At 46.3% G+C, this 17,384-nt stretch overlaps 1 protein-coding gene across 3 annotated transcripts in view; it reads right to left on the bottom strand.

Annotated features, from left to right (window-relative positions):
* Positions 1 to 17,384, bottom strand: part of NOL4L (nucleolar protein 4 like) — a 414,548-nt gene that overhangs the window by 276,083 nt on the left and 121,081 nt on the right. For all 3 annotated transcript variants that reach the window (XM_086932663.1, XM_086932661.1, XM_086932662.1), the window contains exon 2: positions 16,886 to 17,041. In XM_086932663.1, coding sequence (XP_086788789.1) covers positions 16,886 to 17,041 — 156 coding nt within the window. The remainder of the gene's footprint in view (positions 1 to 16,885; positions 17,042 to 17,384) is intronic.

Genomic DNA, 17,384 nt, shown 5'->3' with positions numbered 1-17,384 from the left:
TTAAGCGCCTGATTGCGAGTTTGTCGGTGTAGGGGTAGACCGTCACTTCGGTGGCCGCCTCCTGCACCGCCAAACCCATGTGTGCACCGCCCACCAGATTATGAGTTTCCTCGTGTCTGGCGTTTTTTTGTTGTTGTCCCACGGAGGTGCCCCTGAAGATGAGCACCACAATGGGAACGCCAAAAACAGTTCCTACATGCCATGGACTGTAAAGTCCATGCCGTGCAGGACCTGGGGTGAATGCACACAGGGGGGCACATGTTGTGTGAAACCTGCATGCATCGACATGCACATGGGCAACATGGGGCTCCGTAGGGCCCCCTTTGTTTCAGGACTGCTAGACTTTTCATGGAGTAAGGACCTCCATGACACCACCGGTGGTCCTGAAACTCGTAATATGCATGGCGGTGCCGCAGCAGCGCCACCAGCATATTGCTGAGCCCCTGACCGCTGCACCACCACCAGGGAGCAGGGGTTCCTTGGCGTTTGCAGCGGTGCAATGGCAGTCGGACTGCCAAAGTTGTAATTGGATGGTTGGACCGCCGATGCTGCTGTGGCTGGACTACCACCGGCGCGCCTCTGCGAGGCTGGCGGTCCTTGGATCGTCAGACTCATAATTAGGCCCAAAGAATCAAAAAATATATTGAATGAGAGATATCTCTACACCACTCAGAAAGAGAAGATCACTTTGACCTCATCATGATTCCTTCAGCCATGATTGGTATTCCAATATATAAGGAGTGTGCACCAGAGAGAAGGTTATCACATCCTTATCGACAAATTATGAAAAGTGGATGTTGGCGGTGGAATACAGTATGGCGGTGCTGATAGAAGATTCTTTATTAAAGCGAGATAGCAATTGAAACCAACTGTAGTCTGTGATATAATTCCTTGCAACAAAATACCTGTTGATGTAATTCATGTGCGCTATCCGCACAGCCACAATGATGGAATGGCCTTGTGACCTACACCTGAAAGAGTAGATGCCTCCATAGATCAAACTGGCAGACAAGTGTGGTTTAGTATCTTAAATTCAGTCCTGAATAAAGTACTTCCAGTCACAAAATGTGGCATCAACAATGCACACCAATGGACAAGGACCACAATGACCTTCACACCCAATAGACGCAGACCTAACTGACCATGAATCGAAATTGCACAGAAGTGTATTTGTAGTTACCAGTATCAATCATTAAAAAATAAGATTATACAACCAAAAAAGATAACTTCGGAAAAGGGGCTGGTGAAAAATACTTGAATATTAAATGCCAAATGGAACCCGCAACAAGTATAAAGGTAAATAAATAGCAGAAGAGTTACACTAAAAACACTGGAAAACCGCCTAGCCAATTCAAGTATATTTAGATACTTCGCTGACTGTCGCTGGAAGGTTCGAATAATGAGACAATATTGCGTTTATTATGGAGGAGGCAAACAGACACAAAACGTTTGCAAACTGTAATTTTTTTTAAATGTTTCTAATTAATAAAGCAAGACCTCAGTATCACACTAGAAGGAGATACTTTAAAAAAAGAGACACTCTTTTACAAGCTATGGTGAATTCCACTCACCTCAACAAACACCACTGTTTATAGAAGACACACTCTATTATATACCTTTAAGTAAATGAAAACTGTAACAAACTAGAAGTCACATATCTCAGACGGTAAGCTTCAAGTGCCTATGACACAGATCTCCTGACTAAATGCAGACAAATACATAGAGGCTGGATTGTGGGGTTTCTGACCCTAAGAGTGAGAGGAGCCCCGCCCCCTAGTCACGTGACCCTAGGAGTCCATGCAAAAGATCCGAGGAAAAGCATAACAGATTTAGCAGGATCAGCAAAGTATGGTTGCAGCAACAACCGAGAGATATGTATGCTTGAATATTCTTACATGATATTTGAGGGGCTGCAGGGGCATGTCTGCTATATGGTCGTGTATGGCCAGTGCACGGTGCCATGTGGATTAGAAAGGCTTGTAATTACACAATGACCAAGGATATTAGCTAGAAGAAGAGACCCACTCTAGGACTTTTTGGTGTGCTGCACAAGAGTTTTGACATGTTTGTCTTTGCAAGTTTAGCAGGTCTGTGTGCTTTTAGACAAAAAAGGAAGTTTCCATTGAAAGCCTCGAGATTTCTGTAGGCCTAAGTCAGTGTGAGCAAATTTCAGACAATAAGTTGTAGGGGGTAGAGAGAGGCCTGAGGAGTTGCGCAAGTCGGTGATACATGAAATAGTCCTGGATTAGCCTCCTTGAGAATAATTTGTGTGCCTTTGGCCACCAACAATGTAATACAGTGTCGTTAGCAAAAGTGCATATGTCCAGTTCATTGTTAGTGGGAACAAGTGAACTGTCTCAGAAAACACAAAGGCTGCCTTATCCCATGGAGGTACCTTCAGTTAAGTGAGTGGGGACATCTTTAAGCACTGGCCGTTCTCGCTTTTGTTTTTTTCAAAGATTAGGCAGGTGCTGGGACGGGTCCCTGTCGGGCTCTCAATTTTAGCCTTCACCCTCAGGAAAAAAAAACCTTAACTCTGCATCAGTACCACCCTTTACTGCTTTTGATGTAACTTCAAAGACACTCATTATAGCCCTTTCACAGTCTCACCATGTCAGAAATGAAGTATTTTTAATATGCTATACTACGAAACCATGGTTGTTGCTTATTTAGGTTATGCAACTAACAACCATTGACAAAGCCAATAGTACTGTCTTGTAAGTGTAATGTTACTTGCTGTGGTATATATCTGGGTGTAATGCAAGAAGTTGCAAAATACCAGTCGGCTGGCACAATAAAATAAGCATAGATTTTCAGCTTATGTGCTTTTAAGCCACGCCCTTAATTAAATCGGGCGCGCCTCTTTGACGACCCCCCAGTTTTTTTATCCCATTTAAAGCGCTGAGTTCAGGAGAGGTAGCGTGTGTGCTCGATGGATTTTCCTGCACCCTTCAGCGGCCAGGTAACCTGATTTTCCAGTGGGATGGACAGCGCGATAACCAGTACCAGAAATCACGAAAATACAGATAAATCGAATTCTATTTTATCCCACCTCAAAACACAGGAAGGCAAACTTCGAAGTGTATTAAAAAAAAAATCCATAAGGGGTGCGTACTCCTTCAAAGATAACGAGGGGATGAGATTTACAGTCAACGTGTTCTATAATTGTGTATTGTTTCTACGAAACAAATATGGATTGAGCCTTTCTGAAAAAGCCTACTTCATTATTCTTTTCATGAGAAGGACATCGAAAAGAGAACTACAGATACACCCGATGATGCTAATATGAAGAGGTTGTGTGGTCACTTTCAGCACCCAGTCCAGAAAATAGTTCCAGCGCGCGTGCTGGAGTGGCAATGCCCCGCGTTTCCACCGGATGGCAGTATAACATCACTTTTACAGTGTGTCTGAGCCAAGCTAGCATTCGACAGGGCTGGTCGATATTCAGAGGTACCAGGACCAAGGCTAAGGAGAACTCGAGGCACACAACTCAAACTTAGACAGAATGTTCACAATTCACCCCTGCAAGGCTGATTGGGTTGCCAAGTTTTATTTACCGTACGTACTGGCAAATCACATACAACAACGTGACGCGAACCGTGCTTTTTAGTGCCTCATTTGTAAAAGAAAATAAGGCCTATTCGCTAACTGCGTTTTGTAGTACTTTTGCAGTACTACAATAGTAGTGCAAACATAATACAAAATGTTATTCACAAATGTATGTGTGAAGGTTGCACCTACACCCAGGGCACGAGTCCTGAAAAAAGAAGTGGGGGGGGGGGGGACGCCCTCACCGGAAGTGACGTCACGACAGGAAGTGACGTCACGAAAGGTGGCTCCGATCCCGTCCCAGAGAGGCCAAAGGGTGAAGTCCAGCTGTTTGGCAGGGGGACGGCGTCCACCCTGTAAAATAAGTGGGGGGACGCCATCTACCCGCGTGGTACCCAGACTCGAGCCCTGTCTACACCCCTCCTGTCTCTTTCTGTGCGGATTTCTCCGACCCCAACTCCTTAGTCTCTGCACACATTTGTTTTAGTAATAAATGTGGGAGGGACAGATGGAAGTGGCTGGTAAATTTGCAATATTTGCGACTAAACTGATGGAGATTTTGGAGGAGTAAGGAGGAATTTAGGAAGGGGTTGAGGAAGGGATGGGCACCCACCCCCAAAAGAGTAAGCCCATTCCGATCACAAGCTGCAATTTTAAAGTTACTACTGGCAAAAAGCGACTCAAAATAGTAGCAAATTACTCCAGCTCAAAGCTGATGTAAGTCCAATACCACACATGGTCACGGGCATTGCAACACCCTCCCACAGAAAATAACGGAGGTAGGTATTTACAATAAAACCTTATATGAAATTATGTTAACTTAAATTAAATTGATAAAATAGTTAAACATTTAAAATAATTTAATTTAACATTAAAAACCTAAAAATTCTATTCTATTCTATTCTATTCTATTGTTTTGGTAGAGCGCAACAGCTGCCCCAGCAATGAGGCGTCCCGGCGCTAGAGAAACCGCAAACCCTGGCCTGAGCGAAATAAGATGAAAGGGAATTAGGGAAGAGGGAATAGATGCGTCTTAATTGCTTTCCGGAACGCCGGAAGACTGTCTATGGAGCGGATGTATTGCGGCAGACTGTTCCATAGTTTGGCTCCAAGGACCCTAAAGGAGCGGCCGCCCATGCGGCAGAGTTTTATGCGCGGAACGCACAGGAGGTTTTGGTTGGAGGATCGCAGGTTACGTGACGGGGCGTAGGGGGTGAGGAGTGGTCGAAGCAGAGGAGGGGTATCCAGTTTGATGATTTTAAAGGTCATAATGAGGGTCTTGAATTTAATTCTGGAGTCAACAGGTAGCCAGTGTAGTTTTTGGATGGTTGTTCTGGCTGAGCATCTGCGGGGGAGGCCGACTAGCATTCTAGCCGCAGAGTTTTGCACGCGTTGAAGTCGTGATAACTCTCCTTTGTTGGCGCCAAGGAGGAGTACATTGGCGTAGTCAAGACGCAAGAGGATGGTAGCCTGAATAATAAGTTGGCGAGTCTTGGCGTTAAAGAAGCCTAGTATGTGGCTGAGACTCCTCAGCAGGCCTATACAGGTGCCAGCAACTTTTTTGGTGTGGGCCTGAAAGTTGAGTGAGGCATCCATCCAAACTCCTAGATTTTTAACTAGGGATTTGGGAGGTGGGATGGTGCCTAGGGTGGACGGCCACCAGTGCTCATTCCAGAGGCTGGTGTTTTTGCCAAGGTGTAGCACTTCTGTTTTACCAGCATTGAGCTGTAAACAGTTGTCTGTCATCCATTGGGCTACTGCAGAGAGTCCGTTTTTAAAGCTGGAGGAGGCGATGGAAGGGCCTTCTGTAAGAGCGATGGCCAATTGTGTGTTGTCGGCGTACGACACCAATGTCAGGCCCCATTCTTTGGCCACTGCTGCTAGAGGTTGCACGTAAAGATTAAAAAGGGATGGGCTCAACGCAGAGCCCTGCGGAACTCCCTGTGCAATGGGATAGGGTTTAGATAGAAAGGGGGTGCTGAGACCCGAAAGGATCTGTCTTTGAGGAAAGATCGGAACCACTCCAATGCGTGGCCAGATACTCCAAATGTCTCCAGACGATTTAGGAGGATGTCATGGGATACCGTATCAAAGGCCGCGCTGAGATCAAGAAGAATCAGCGCAGCACTTTGACCGGCATCTAAAATCGTTCGGAGGTGCTCTGTGGTGGCCAGGAGAGCAGACTCAGTACTATGGCCTGGTCTGAACCCATTTTGAGATGGGTCCAGGATGATATTTTGGACCATGTGCTGGGATAGAGCATTGTTCACATGTGCTTCAGCAAGTTTAGACAGCCATGGGAGCAGGGAGATTGGTCGAAAATTCTCCGGTTTAGATGGGTCTAAGGTGGGTTTCTTGATAATGGGTGAAACCCACGCTTGCTTCCAGGCAGATGGTACACTTGCTGAGTTGAAGGAGGGGTTCAGAATAGAGGTAAGTGAAGGTAGAAAAAAGTTGAGTGACTCTAAAAATTGAGCCGGGCGCATGGGGTCTGCCGGCGAACCAGATTTAACTTTCCGGCATAGCTTGGTGAGATTGTCAATGGAAATTTATGGAAAGTGAGTCAGGGTAGTATAGTCGGGGGGAGGAGTAGGGTTTTTGGAAGGGCTGGGGGAGTGCTGAGGAAAAGAAGTATAGATTTTCTGTACCTTGTCGACAAAGAACATAGCAAGATCTTCGCATTGTTGTGCAGAGGAGATACTAGGGAGGGGGGATTTGCTGCTCTGAAGTTCTTGAACGAGTTTAAAGACTTCTTTGGCAGGGGTGGGGCTAGACTCAATTTTGTCTGCATAGAAGGCGGTTCGCGCAGCGCGGATGGCTTTATGGTACGTTTTTAGTTTTAGTAGATAGTTGGATTTTTCTTCGTTGTTATATTCCCTTCTCCATAAGCGCTCGGCTTTTTTACAGTCTTTGCGCATGGTTTTGAGGGTGTCATTATACCATGGATTGGACGGTGAGTTGCGTCCTTTCGTCCATTTTGCTGGGATGAGGGCGTCGAGATCTCCTGTGATCCAGTCATGAAACGCGCTATAGGTTGCGTTGATATCTAAATTAGTATCATGGTGGAATTCCCCAAGGGTGGTGTGAAGATTGCTGATGGAAAGTTTGTGCCATGGTATTTTTAGACGACGAGTTGGTGCAGTTTTGTGCCTAGTTTTGTTGACTAGAATGGACAGTTTGATAAGGTAGTGGTCTGTCCATCCCATCGGTAAGGGTATCTCTGATTTAAGTTCTTCAAGGTTTGTGAATACTGGGTCTAGAATGTGACCAGCTAGGTGCGTTGGAGTAAGAATGAGAGAATTAAATTGCAAGGCAGAGAGATCAGCGAGAAGATTTTTGATCGTGGCGTCATTTAGCAGGTCAAAGTGAAGGTTGAGATCGCCTAGGATGGTAAAGTTAGAGTTTTTTGTTACTAGGGAGTTTGCTGTCTCGAGGAGAGCCTCAATTAATTTTGAAGCAGGGCCGGGTGGGCGATAGATGTAGAGGCCCGACACGGTGAAGTTGGGGTTTATTGTGATTTTAAAATATGCACTTTCACAGTCGGGCAGTTCTTCCTTGGCGAATGAACATGAAAACTGTTTCTTATAGATTAAGGCGATACCTCCTCCTCTTCCATCCCTATTAATGGTCGACATAAGGTAGTCGTCTGGTAGCGTGAGGTTAGGTATGGCAGAGGAGCCATCCCGTAACCAGGTATCACAGAGGAAGAGGACGTCAGGGTTTTCGTCCAGTATGAGGGTATTAACCTCAAGGTGGTGTTTGGATAGTGACCTGACGTTAAGATGGAGAATCGTGATGGGGGCAGTATCGGCAGGCTTTATTCATGAGGTGCGTGGTCAGGAGGAGCAGAATGTGTTGGTGTCTATCGACCTTGCTAAGGCGTTCGATACGGTCGACTGGGGGTACCTACTAGGGGTCCTCCGTGCTGTGGGGCTAGGTCCCAACTTTTGTAGTTGGATTTGCATCCTGTATATGGCCCCTCGTGCCAGGGTGAAACTTGGGGGCGCACGGTCTGAGGAATGGCGATTGGGACGGGGTACACGTCAGGGGTGTCCCCTCTCGCCGCTCCTATTTGCCCTGGCCATAGAGCCCTTTGCTGTCCGAGTCCGGACGGATATGGAACAATGGGGTATCATGGTGGGGGACACATGCAACGTCATCTCTTTATATGTGGACGATGCATTGGTCTATTTGACTGCTCCCAGGGAGGCACTGCCGATACTACTGCACCACTTAGATCGGTTTGGCGAGGCATCGGGGTTGTGACTTAACCGCAGTAATTCTTTGATTTTTCCGCTCGCGGGCCTTGACTCGGTGCCCTTCGGAGACTTACCAGACCTCGGGCTGCGATGGGAACGAGAGGGGTTCCGCTATCTTGGAATACAGGGGGCACGACAGATTTGCAGCTGCTGGCCCGGAATGTGGATCGGATATTCACGTCCCTACAGCAGTCGGTGTCCTTTTGGAATTCTTTACCACTCTCTCTGATGGGACGGCTGGCCGTCTCCAAGATGGTGATGCTTCTTCGGACGTTATATGTCCTCCAGAACTCACCGTGTCCTCTCCCCCCACGAGTTTTCTGCACTCTCAATATGCTGCTCACGTCTCTGCTCTGGGCGGGTCGGCGTAGTAGGGTAGCACTCCACACTGTTGTCCGCAGTTATGTGGAGGGGGGTCTGGAAGCGCCATGCTTCGACTTATATTACTACGTGGCGCAGTTGCAGCATAAGGCCTGTTGGTTTACGGACGCGGACAACAGGGAGACGCGCCTCCTTGCGGGTAGGGCGGACGTCCAGCTGCTACAGGTCGCCAAAATGCAGGGCAGGGGGGCTGGATGCGACTCTTCCTTACGTTGTGCGTCGCGCGGCCGGCACTTGGCAGCGGTTTGTTGAGAGGGTCTTATGGAGGACACCCTTCCATAGGGAGCTCCCGGTCTGGATACTGGCCCCCTTCATTGACTTGGAGAAATACATGGCTTTTCACTACGGGCGGCAGGGTGGTTGCGAGGTTCTGGCTGACCTTAACCCCAACGAGTTCTTCCTAACTTATGAGCAGGCGGAAGAGGCCTTCGGCCTGGGGAGGGGACAATCCTTTTACTATCGGGGACTCAAGGATGTGTTGAAGGTTACCTGGCCCCAGTACCCAGACACACCACCACTGACTCACACCTTGGACATCCTTCTTTCCTGCGGCAAGGGGCGCAAACTGAACTCTATTCTGTATAAGGCCGTGAAACAGGATTCCACCCCCCCTGGTGCCACCGTCCCGGGTGTCCTGGGAGGCAGACCGTGGCACTACATTGGAACACGGGCAGTGGAAGCGCATAGGCTCCCTCACGCGCAAGGTCTTGCCCAATGCACAGTTTAAATTGATACACTTTAATTTTTTACACCGCACCTACCTACCCCCAGTTTCCCTGAGGCGTATCTCTGGGGATAGAGGAGACGATTGCCCTAGATGTGGCGCAGAGAGAGCGGGCTTCCTACACTTAGCCTGGGACTATCCTTCGGTCAGGCGTTTCTGGATGGGGGTGGTGGAACGCATAGTCACAGCTACAGGCCTTCGGATAGCGATGGAACCCCTACATTGTCTGCTTGCGTTAGTCCCCAGACCCAAGAAAAGGAAGCTCTCATTTAAACTCTTACAATTAATGTTGGTGCTCGCCAGGCGCAGAGTGACGATTACTTGGATGGGGCAGAGCGCTCCGGAGGTGCCCATTTGACTTAGGGATGTCTGGGAGTGGTCCCTGGTTGAGGAAACTCACATGCAACTCGTTCTGAGGGACGAGAAACTGCAGGACGACTTAGTCGCCTGGCGAGTCATGTGTGCGTCAGGGCTTGCGGAAGGGGAGCTTTCCTCCCAGGACGAGTCTGATAGTGAGGGCGGTGGCTTGAGTACACCAGTTGGGTCGGGCTGTGATGGTGAGGGAGGGGGTGGCCACTAGGGATATTCACCACCTACAGATGTGCCGGGCTTGGCTACTTCCCCACAATGATTTACTTGTCTGTTATTGTGTTTCTTCCCCATGAGTCCGTTCCTCCCTTGATGCTGGCTACAGTCCTAAGTGCCGATAATGAGGTCGTCGATCTGTGTACATACACTGTTATGATGCCAATTGGGTGTTCTTGTTTATGTTATGTAAACTGAAAAATATATATATTTTTTAAAGTATGATGATAAAAAATAAGTTCTAGCCCCAAAAAAGACTGCTGATAGACTCCACCTGCACCCAACAGCTCAAATTAAGCACAGGATGTGTGCTGCAGGTAAGACTGAAATATTTATCTCTTGCTAAAAATGCATAAATGTCTGAAATATGCACAAAGCCATTTGCTCCACCCGTCAGTGGAATGACACTCTTTCCCTTCATAGGAGTCTTACTCCAAAACAGACAATGCAGCCCTGGCAGAAGGGCAGTGTCTCAAGCAGCATCCAGTGAACACCAGCCGAATGAAACACCTGGTCTCAGCTCACAACTCAGACCACCAAAACCATCATGTCATCCATCCACTCCGGGCGGCCATCGAGCCCTGCCTCACCATCTCTTCAACCTCGGAGGCAACCCAATCAGCACAGAGCTCACCAGCATCCTCAACACCTCCATCTCCACAGCAGCCTTCCCAGATGGATGGAAACATGCAGAGGTCAGACCCCTCCTAAAAAAGCCCTCAGCCGACCCAAGCGACCTTAAAAATTACTGACCGATCTCCCTGCTCCCCTACCCAGCCAAAGTACTTCAGAAAGCCATCAACCAACAGCTCACCGAATACCTGGAACTTAACCACCTACTCGACGCCTCACAATCAGGATTCCGTGCCAACCACAGCAGTGAGGCCCTGCTGATTGTCACCACAGACAACATAAGAACTCTCCTCACCACGGAGAAACAGTGGCCTTGATCCTCCTTGACCTCTCTGTTGCGTTCAACACCATCTCTCATCACATCCTCATCGACAGACTCCACTAAGTCGGCATACAGCAAAACGCCCTCAAGTGGCTCCCTTTCTTCCTTTCAGGATGCACACAGCGCATCCGACTACCTCATTTCAACTTTGCACCAAAGAACACCATATGTGGAGTACCCCTAGGATCTTCCCTCAGTCCCACCCCGTTCATCATCTACATGATCCCACTCACGGATATCGTCAGAATACACAGACTCAACATAATAGCCTACGCTGACAACACTCAACTCATTCTCTCACTCACCAAGGATCCCTCTAACGGCAAAACAAACTTCTGCAACGCCATGACCGACATAGCCAAATGGATGAGAGACAGCTGCCTCAAGCTCAACTCTGACAAAACAAAAGTACTGATCTTCGGGAAGAACACCTCTGTATGGGACCACAGCTGGTGGCCAGCATAACTTGGACCAACACCCACAGTGACAGACCATGCACGCAACCTTGGCATCATCCTCGACAGCCAACTGACCATCAAATGACAAGTCAACGCAGTCGTCTCTTCTTCCACACCCTTCGCATGCTACGCAGAATCTTCAGATGAATCCCAATCTACACCAGGAAGACAGTCATGCAGGCCTTCGTTGCTAGCCGCCTCAACTACCGCAACGTTCTTTACGCCAGAATTTTCACCCAGCTCCTAAAAAATTCCAGACCATACAGAACACTGCAGCCAGACTCCTCCTAGACCTCCTCGAATGAACCCACATCACCCCTCATTTCAGACACCTTCACTTGCTCCCCATCCAGAAGAGATGCCAGTTCAAGAGCCTCATGCACGCATACAAAGCTCTACACAACCAAGGATCATCCTACATGAACCATTGACTGAACTTCCGCCTGCCCGCAAGACACCTTCATTCTGCCTCACTCACCTTCGCACACCCCCCCGCATCCATTGCAGCAGAGGCCCCTCCTTCTCCAATATCGCTAAGACCTGTAACAACCTGCCACATCACCTCTGTACAGCACCCTCTCTGGCGAACTTCAGAAAGAAACTCAAGACCTGGCTTTTCGACTGAGACACTGGACCCTCAGCGCACATAAATGCTGACTAATCGATGGTGATCCATCATGGTTCCATCTGAGAAGGGTGGACTCAATACCACACCAGGAACCGAGCAGTGCTTCGGGCACCTGCCTAATAGGGCCACTGCTGACGGTATGGTTCACGTGTATGCGCTGTATATGTTTTTAGAAGTATTGTAACAGCGCTAGACAATTAGATGGGTAGTTGTAACATAAATGATACTTTGGGAGCCGTTACTTGTTAATGTTACAGTGTGTTGATTGCTCAGTATTTTTTTTTTAATGCTATGACCTCCATGGATCATAGTTCTTCATTAAACTTTGTTACCATTCCTACATTGTGACTTGTGGGCCTGAGCTTTATTTTGTTAAGTGCTTGCTTTGCTCTAAGCACTCGCTGTTCAAAGTGTTGGATTCGTAATGAATGTTTGCCTGAAAACGTAATGTTCTGAAGACTAGACATTTCCTTCAGTGAGTTATGTCTTTTCCCTACTGCTTCTCACTAGAGGTCGAAAACAAGGATACGGGCTGGCTCCAAGCCAGGCTGGAACAGAGCATCAATGGCTACCAGCCTGGCATGATCAGTTTCTCCTTCAAAATGCAACAGCTGAGGTTCCAAAAAATTTGAAGTAAATGTTGAGCATTTTATGGCTCAGTCTCGGCTATTAAGCCATTGTCTAAAAGGATATTGAACTTGGGTGTGGGTTGCTTGCAGTGACACAAAAGGTGGCTAAAGAGAACATATTCATCATTCCCTCAGAAATTACCTTGAGTCGTGACAGAGATGCCCTCAAACGTTTGACGCTTTTGAGGCAATAGCATGCTACTCAACGCTCACTTAAGGAAATCGTAAAGTAAGCTAGGACATTGAAAATGTACGGTGCTCTAAACATTCTCTCCGACCTAAATCTATCTCTAGACTTCAGTCAGTGCACAATACACCAGGATAGACCACACCCGAAGAAGTTGTTTTGTGGGACATCCGATCAAGTCTATCAGACCCATGTGATTTGAAGCAGCCTCCGGGATGCAAGCCGCGATTGTCCTCACTTTAGGAAATACCTCTGAAACTCAACCTTAACACACTTTCATTAAATGATGTTTAGAAAATTAAATATAGTATTGCAAAGACAGATCCTGCGGCTCCCACAATCCCTGTACAGACATGCATATAACCCTACTGATTTGGTGCTTCTACAATAGGATCTTGGTATGTATGTCTGCTGCAGATTCATCGATAGCAGGACATTACTCACACTTTCTACATAATTCTGACCAGCCTAAAAAAAATGAGTTTCCACTAAGTTTAGCCACCTCTAATGTCAAAAAGTCTACATACGACTGTACCCCCAGTGTCCTTCTGTTTTCGTTTGGTCATGGACAGTATTCCCCTTCAGTTGTAAAGGATGTGATTGGTAGGCATGCATGAAACTCTGTAGAGGACACCCACACTGAACTTTCAAATAAGGGATCCTTTATAGATCCAGATATACAGAATAGAGTATCAAAGTGTAAAAACTGAAATGAGAACACCTGGGAAACGAGCCTTCACCTTAAAGATCCTTCCTGGAATGAGAGACCAATGTAAGCATCTGGGTTAGAGTGATAATAAAGCAGAAATGAACACAAACAATATTAACCAATTTGAGTCCCTTCCAGATTACAATGAGAATGAAAGTATTCAAGAGTTAGAAAGGTGCTGCTTTTACGCCTAGTAATGAGAATTAAAATGATCTAAGAGGAGGCAGTTGGCAAATTCTAAGACCAGTTGATATATTGATCAATTAGAGATACCTTTCTTTGGATTAACAATAAAGTTTGATTCAAGGTCAACAAACAACATGGATTTAACATTCCACTTTTAGTGCCATGACCATATCTGACTATTACTTAATCTTAATTGAATGCAAAACCGCTCCAGGATTAAGAAATAAAACAGTGAAGGAAACTGTCTGGTTGAAGTGAAAATGTGAAAGTACTTTCAGTAGAAAAGCCATGAGTATCTAACCCATCCAAAGCCAAACCTTGAATTGAATTTCACTAAATAGTTTAGCAAAATTATGAACAACTGAAACTAATTTCCAAGCTAAACACATTTGATCAGATCTGTGCATGATGGAAACAGAAGACCCTGTTAATTTAATTAAAACAATGCTCAGCTCCTGAATAAGTGCTGGGCAGTCTAATTGAAAGAAATTATTTCTCCAAATCGTCAAGGAAATTTTGTATGGACAGAACCTTAAAACCTGAAGGGCTGACTGCTCCACGATTAAAGCTGTTTCGAACTACTGAAACAGGAGATGGAGGACCCATTAGGTCCCATGGCATCCTGGCTACACCAGGGGACCTCCTATCTCTCTTGCAAGTTGGTCTGTTGAGCAATTCATGACCCAAAACTGAGTAATGGGGATTATGTCTGCCCGCAAAAAGTTTAACTTCTGAATCATACCTGTTTTCAGAGAAAGAGCAGAAAACACAAAAGACAGTCGATCCAGTCGTTAAAAAAGCACTTTTAAAAAGCATTTTATGTGTATATCTGACAGGAAGCTTTGGCATTATGTAGGTTCTGTTTTTGTGGAAAGATATTAGGTGTGTTTCTGTAGCCCTTGGATCTCTTTAGTCATTTGTGAGTGGATGGAGACACAGGGCAAGGTGCAGCTCTCTGATCCAACAGGTGAGATCAGAGGCTATGCAACTGGTGGTTCCCTACCAATAACTCCATTGCTGAGTGGCATGAAAACTACTGTGAAGGGCTTCCTGATGTCACAGGACCCCCTGACATTGTGATGCTCTCAGAACTGCTCAATATTCCTATATTGAGTATTTTGATACTGAGGGCCTCTGAAGGCCAAGGAACCTCTTGACGTACCTTTGACACTGCAAATGGGAGCGCAATAAATCAGCTTGATCGGGGAAACGAGAGCTCATCTTGTAGGAGTGTTGGTTGTGGATTCAGTATAACCTACAGCAACAGATTTTTCTAACCCGGATTCGGTCAGTGAAAGTTAGGTCTTCTTGCTTCTGCCTTATGATTGGCCAATGTTAGTCTTTTCTGATAAGCATTGCCACAGGAACGTGACCTGGAATTGTACCCAAGAAGCTTCTGTAAGCCACCTAGGTGCCTTTCATAGACTCCTGTATGACATTATACTGCTAGGAAGGATCTCTTAACCAAAATGGTCATCTCCCTCCATAGATGCTTCCAAAAGTGTCACATAAAAAACAAACATTGTGCTGCTTTTTGGGGAGTTAAAAGGTCAAGAGAAACCCGGTAATCAAGTAGACTTTCAAATACAATCCTTTTAAAAAAGGGTTTTAATCTCAACTCGGAAAAAAAATCTGTTTGCAAGAATAAATAGATGCCTGAAACAAAGGTCATAAAGTTGGAAAATTGAGAACTATACAAAAGTCCAACAGAGGCAAAAAAGACAGGCTGTGATATAAAATCAAGGCTAGAGGGAAAGCAAAGTGTTTAGGGATCACATAACAATGAGCACAAACTGTAAAGTTATTTACCTCTAACAACAATGCTCCAGTTTGGGCTTCTTCTTAGATTTATTTGCAAGCATCTCAGCCACCTTTCTTTGAATGGACTTTACTCCAGTCCTTTCACTACTCCAAAGTTAAACGTATTACGTCATTGGGGGAAGGAGGTTTGTAATACCCTTCTGATGCCATAGGTTTTTTATGGTTTCTTTGCCTCCGCGACAGTGGTAGGCCTAAAAGGTTTTGAAGTTAGAAGTGCTCCTGAAAACTTTTACTGAAAATGTAACTCAATTAAAAATGCTAAATCTAGGTAAAGGAACTATCGTCACGGAGAAAGAAATTCAAATTTTCCATGAACGTAAGTATTCTAGCTACAAGTGAACTATTGGAAAACGTTTGGGCATGAAGCGCATCAGAGGCTTCACGAGATCTTTTGATATCTGGAATTACTCTTGCACTGTTACTAAACGCTGCTACCTCAAAGCAACATGCTACCACCATGAAGCACAAGGCCACCCAAAAGTACTTAATTGGTAACTTCGCACCTGAAAGTTGTAATGGCAAAATAAATAGGAATATTAAGCGGACAAATGCCCCCCCCCCCCCCCCCCCCCCCTCATTCATTTCCCTTGTCCTACATGCCTCTGCCAGGGCATTTTGAGGCCAAGAGGTATAAAACATTGCACATTTACCCACATCTTCATTCAATCATTCATCGTTAAATAAATTGCCCACAAGCAGGCATGTGATTAGAAACATTTTGTAGGACAGTGAAAAAACATTTTAAACATGCTGGCAGGTAGCATTACTTCAAAAGGCAGGACAAAGGATGTCTGGGGGCATCAGATTCTGGAGAGAAGGCGGTATTTGACATTTACAACAGACCCAGTATAAAGAGTTTAAAGATTGCGTGTATTTGTATAAGGGCACTGCGGATAGGACCTCCTTTCTCCCAACCAATCGCCATGCCCCAGGATAAGACATGATAATCAATAGTCTTATGCATGACAATGCAGGACCCTCTACCAACCAATGGACATGCTCCAGGATGTGAGGAGCCAATGCCAGGCCTTCTCACAATAAATTACTATGTGCCAAGATAGGAGGGGCTAATGCTAGGTGTTTTCTGACCATACTTCAGGATTTGATATAACAACGCAGTGCCCTCTCCCAGCCAATACCATGCCCCAGGTTATGATATAATAATGAAGCCCTCTCTCAGCCAATCACCGTGCTCCAGGCTATGACAAGAAAATCTACTGTCGTCTCACATACAGTATATATGACCCAGGAAATGACAGGATAATATTTGGCATTGTCTGACCATGCTCCAGAATATGATATAAAAATGCTGGTCCCTCTACCAGCCAATCAATGACTGTGCTGCAGGATATGACATGCTAATGTAAGACCCTCTCTCAGCCAATTACAATGAACCAGGAAATGACAGGATAATATTTGGCATTGTCTGATCATGCTGCAGGATATGATATAATAATGCTGGACCCTCTACCGGCCAATCAATGACTGTGCTGCAGGATATGACATGCCAATGTAAGACCCTCTCTCAGCCACTTACAATGAACCAGGAAATGACAGGATAATATTTGGCATTGTCTGACCATGTTCCAGAGTATGATATAATAATGCCGGTCCCTCTGCCAGCCAATGGCGGTGCTGCAGGATATGACAACATAAGGCCCTCTCTCAGCCAATTACAATGGACCAGGATATGACATGATAAAGATTGACGGCCTCTGAGCATGCACCTGGATATGCAGTGACAATGCAGGAACCTCTTTCGGCCAATGACCCTTCTCCATGAGACATGACATGATATTTCAGGGCACACTCACCGCTCGGTAGGTTTTCTTCTGCCCGGCATGTTTGGGCGCTTTTCCTGGCTCCACCGAGGACTCCACATGCATGGAATAGATGATGTCGAAGAAATCTTCCACCACAGCGACCCGCTTGAGAGAAACCCCCTCGGGCTCTGACAGTCCATCTGCCCCCTGAAACAGAGCAGACAAGGCGTGTTAGTGCTGGCGGTGGGAGACCGGGTGATGACATGGGCCTGAGGCGTGTTGGAGGGGGTGAGGGAAGCACGGGCTTCGTTCCCCAGCTAGGCCTGAAGAGAGAGTTTCAGGAGGGAGGGCCGTGGCAGGCCCAGTGCTGCAGCAGTGACGTCACCTCACAAGCCCCAGCACCTTAAAACATCCAGGGGCCGATGTGCAGATGGAAAGACATATGTGCAAAGAACACTTTTCACCATGTGGCTTGTGTTTAAAATATGCATGTTGTAAACGTATGTGCGTGTCTGGATGACAATTATGCACATATCTAAGTCCTTTATGC

This window comes from Lissotriton vulgaris, chromosome 7 (assembly GCF_964263255.1).
Source record: "Lissotriton vulgaris chromosome 7, aLisVul1.2, whole genome shotgun sequence".
NCBI lineage: Eukaryota > Metazoa > Chordata > Amphibia > Caudata > Salamandridae > Lissotriton > Lissotriton vulgaris.
Note: the sequence above shows the minus strand (reverse complement) of the source record. Positions and strands in the feature narration are given on the sequence as shown.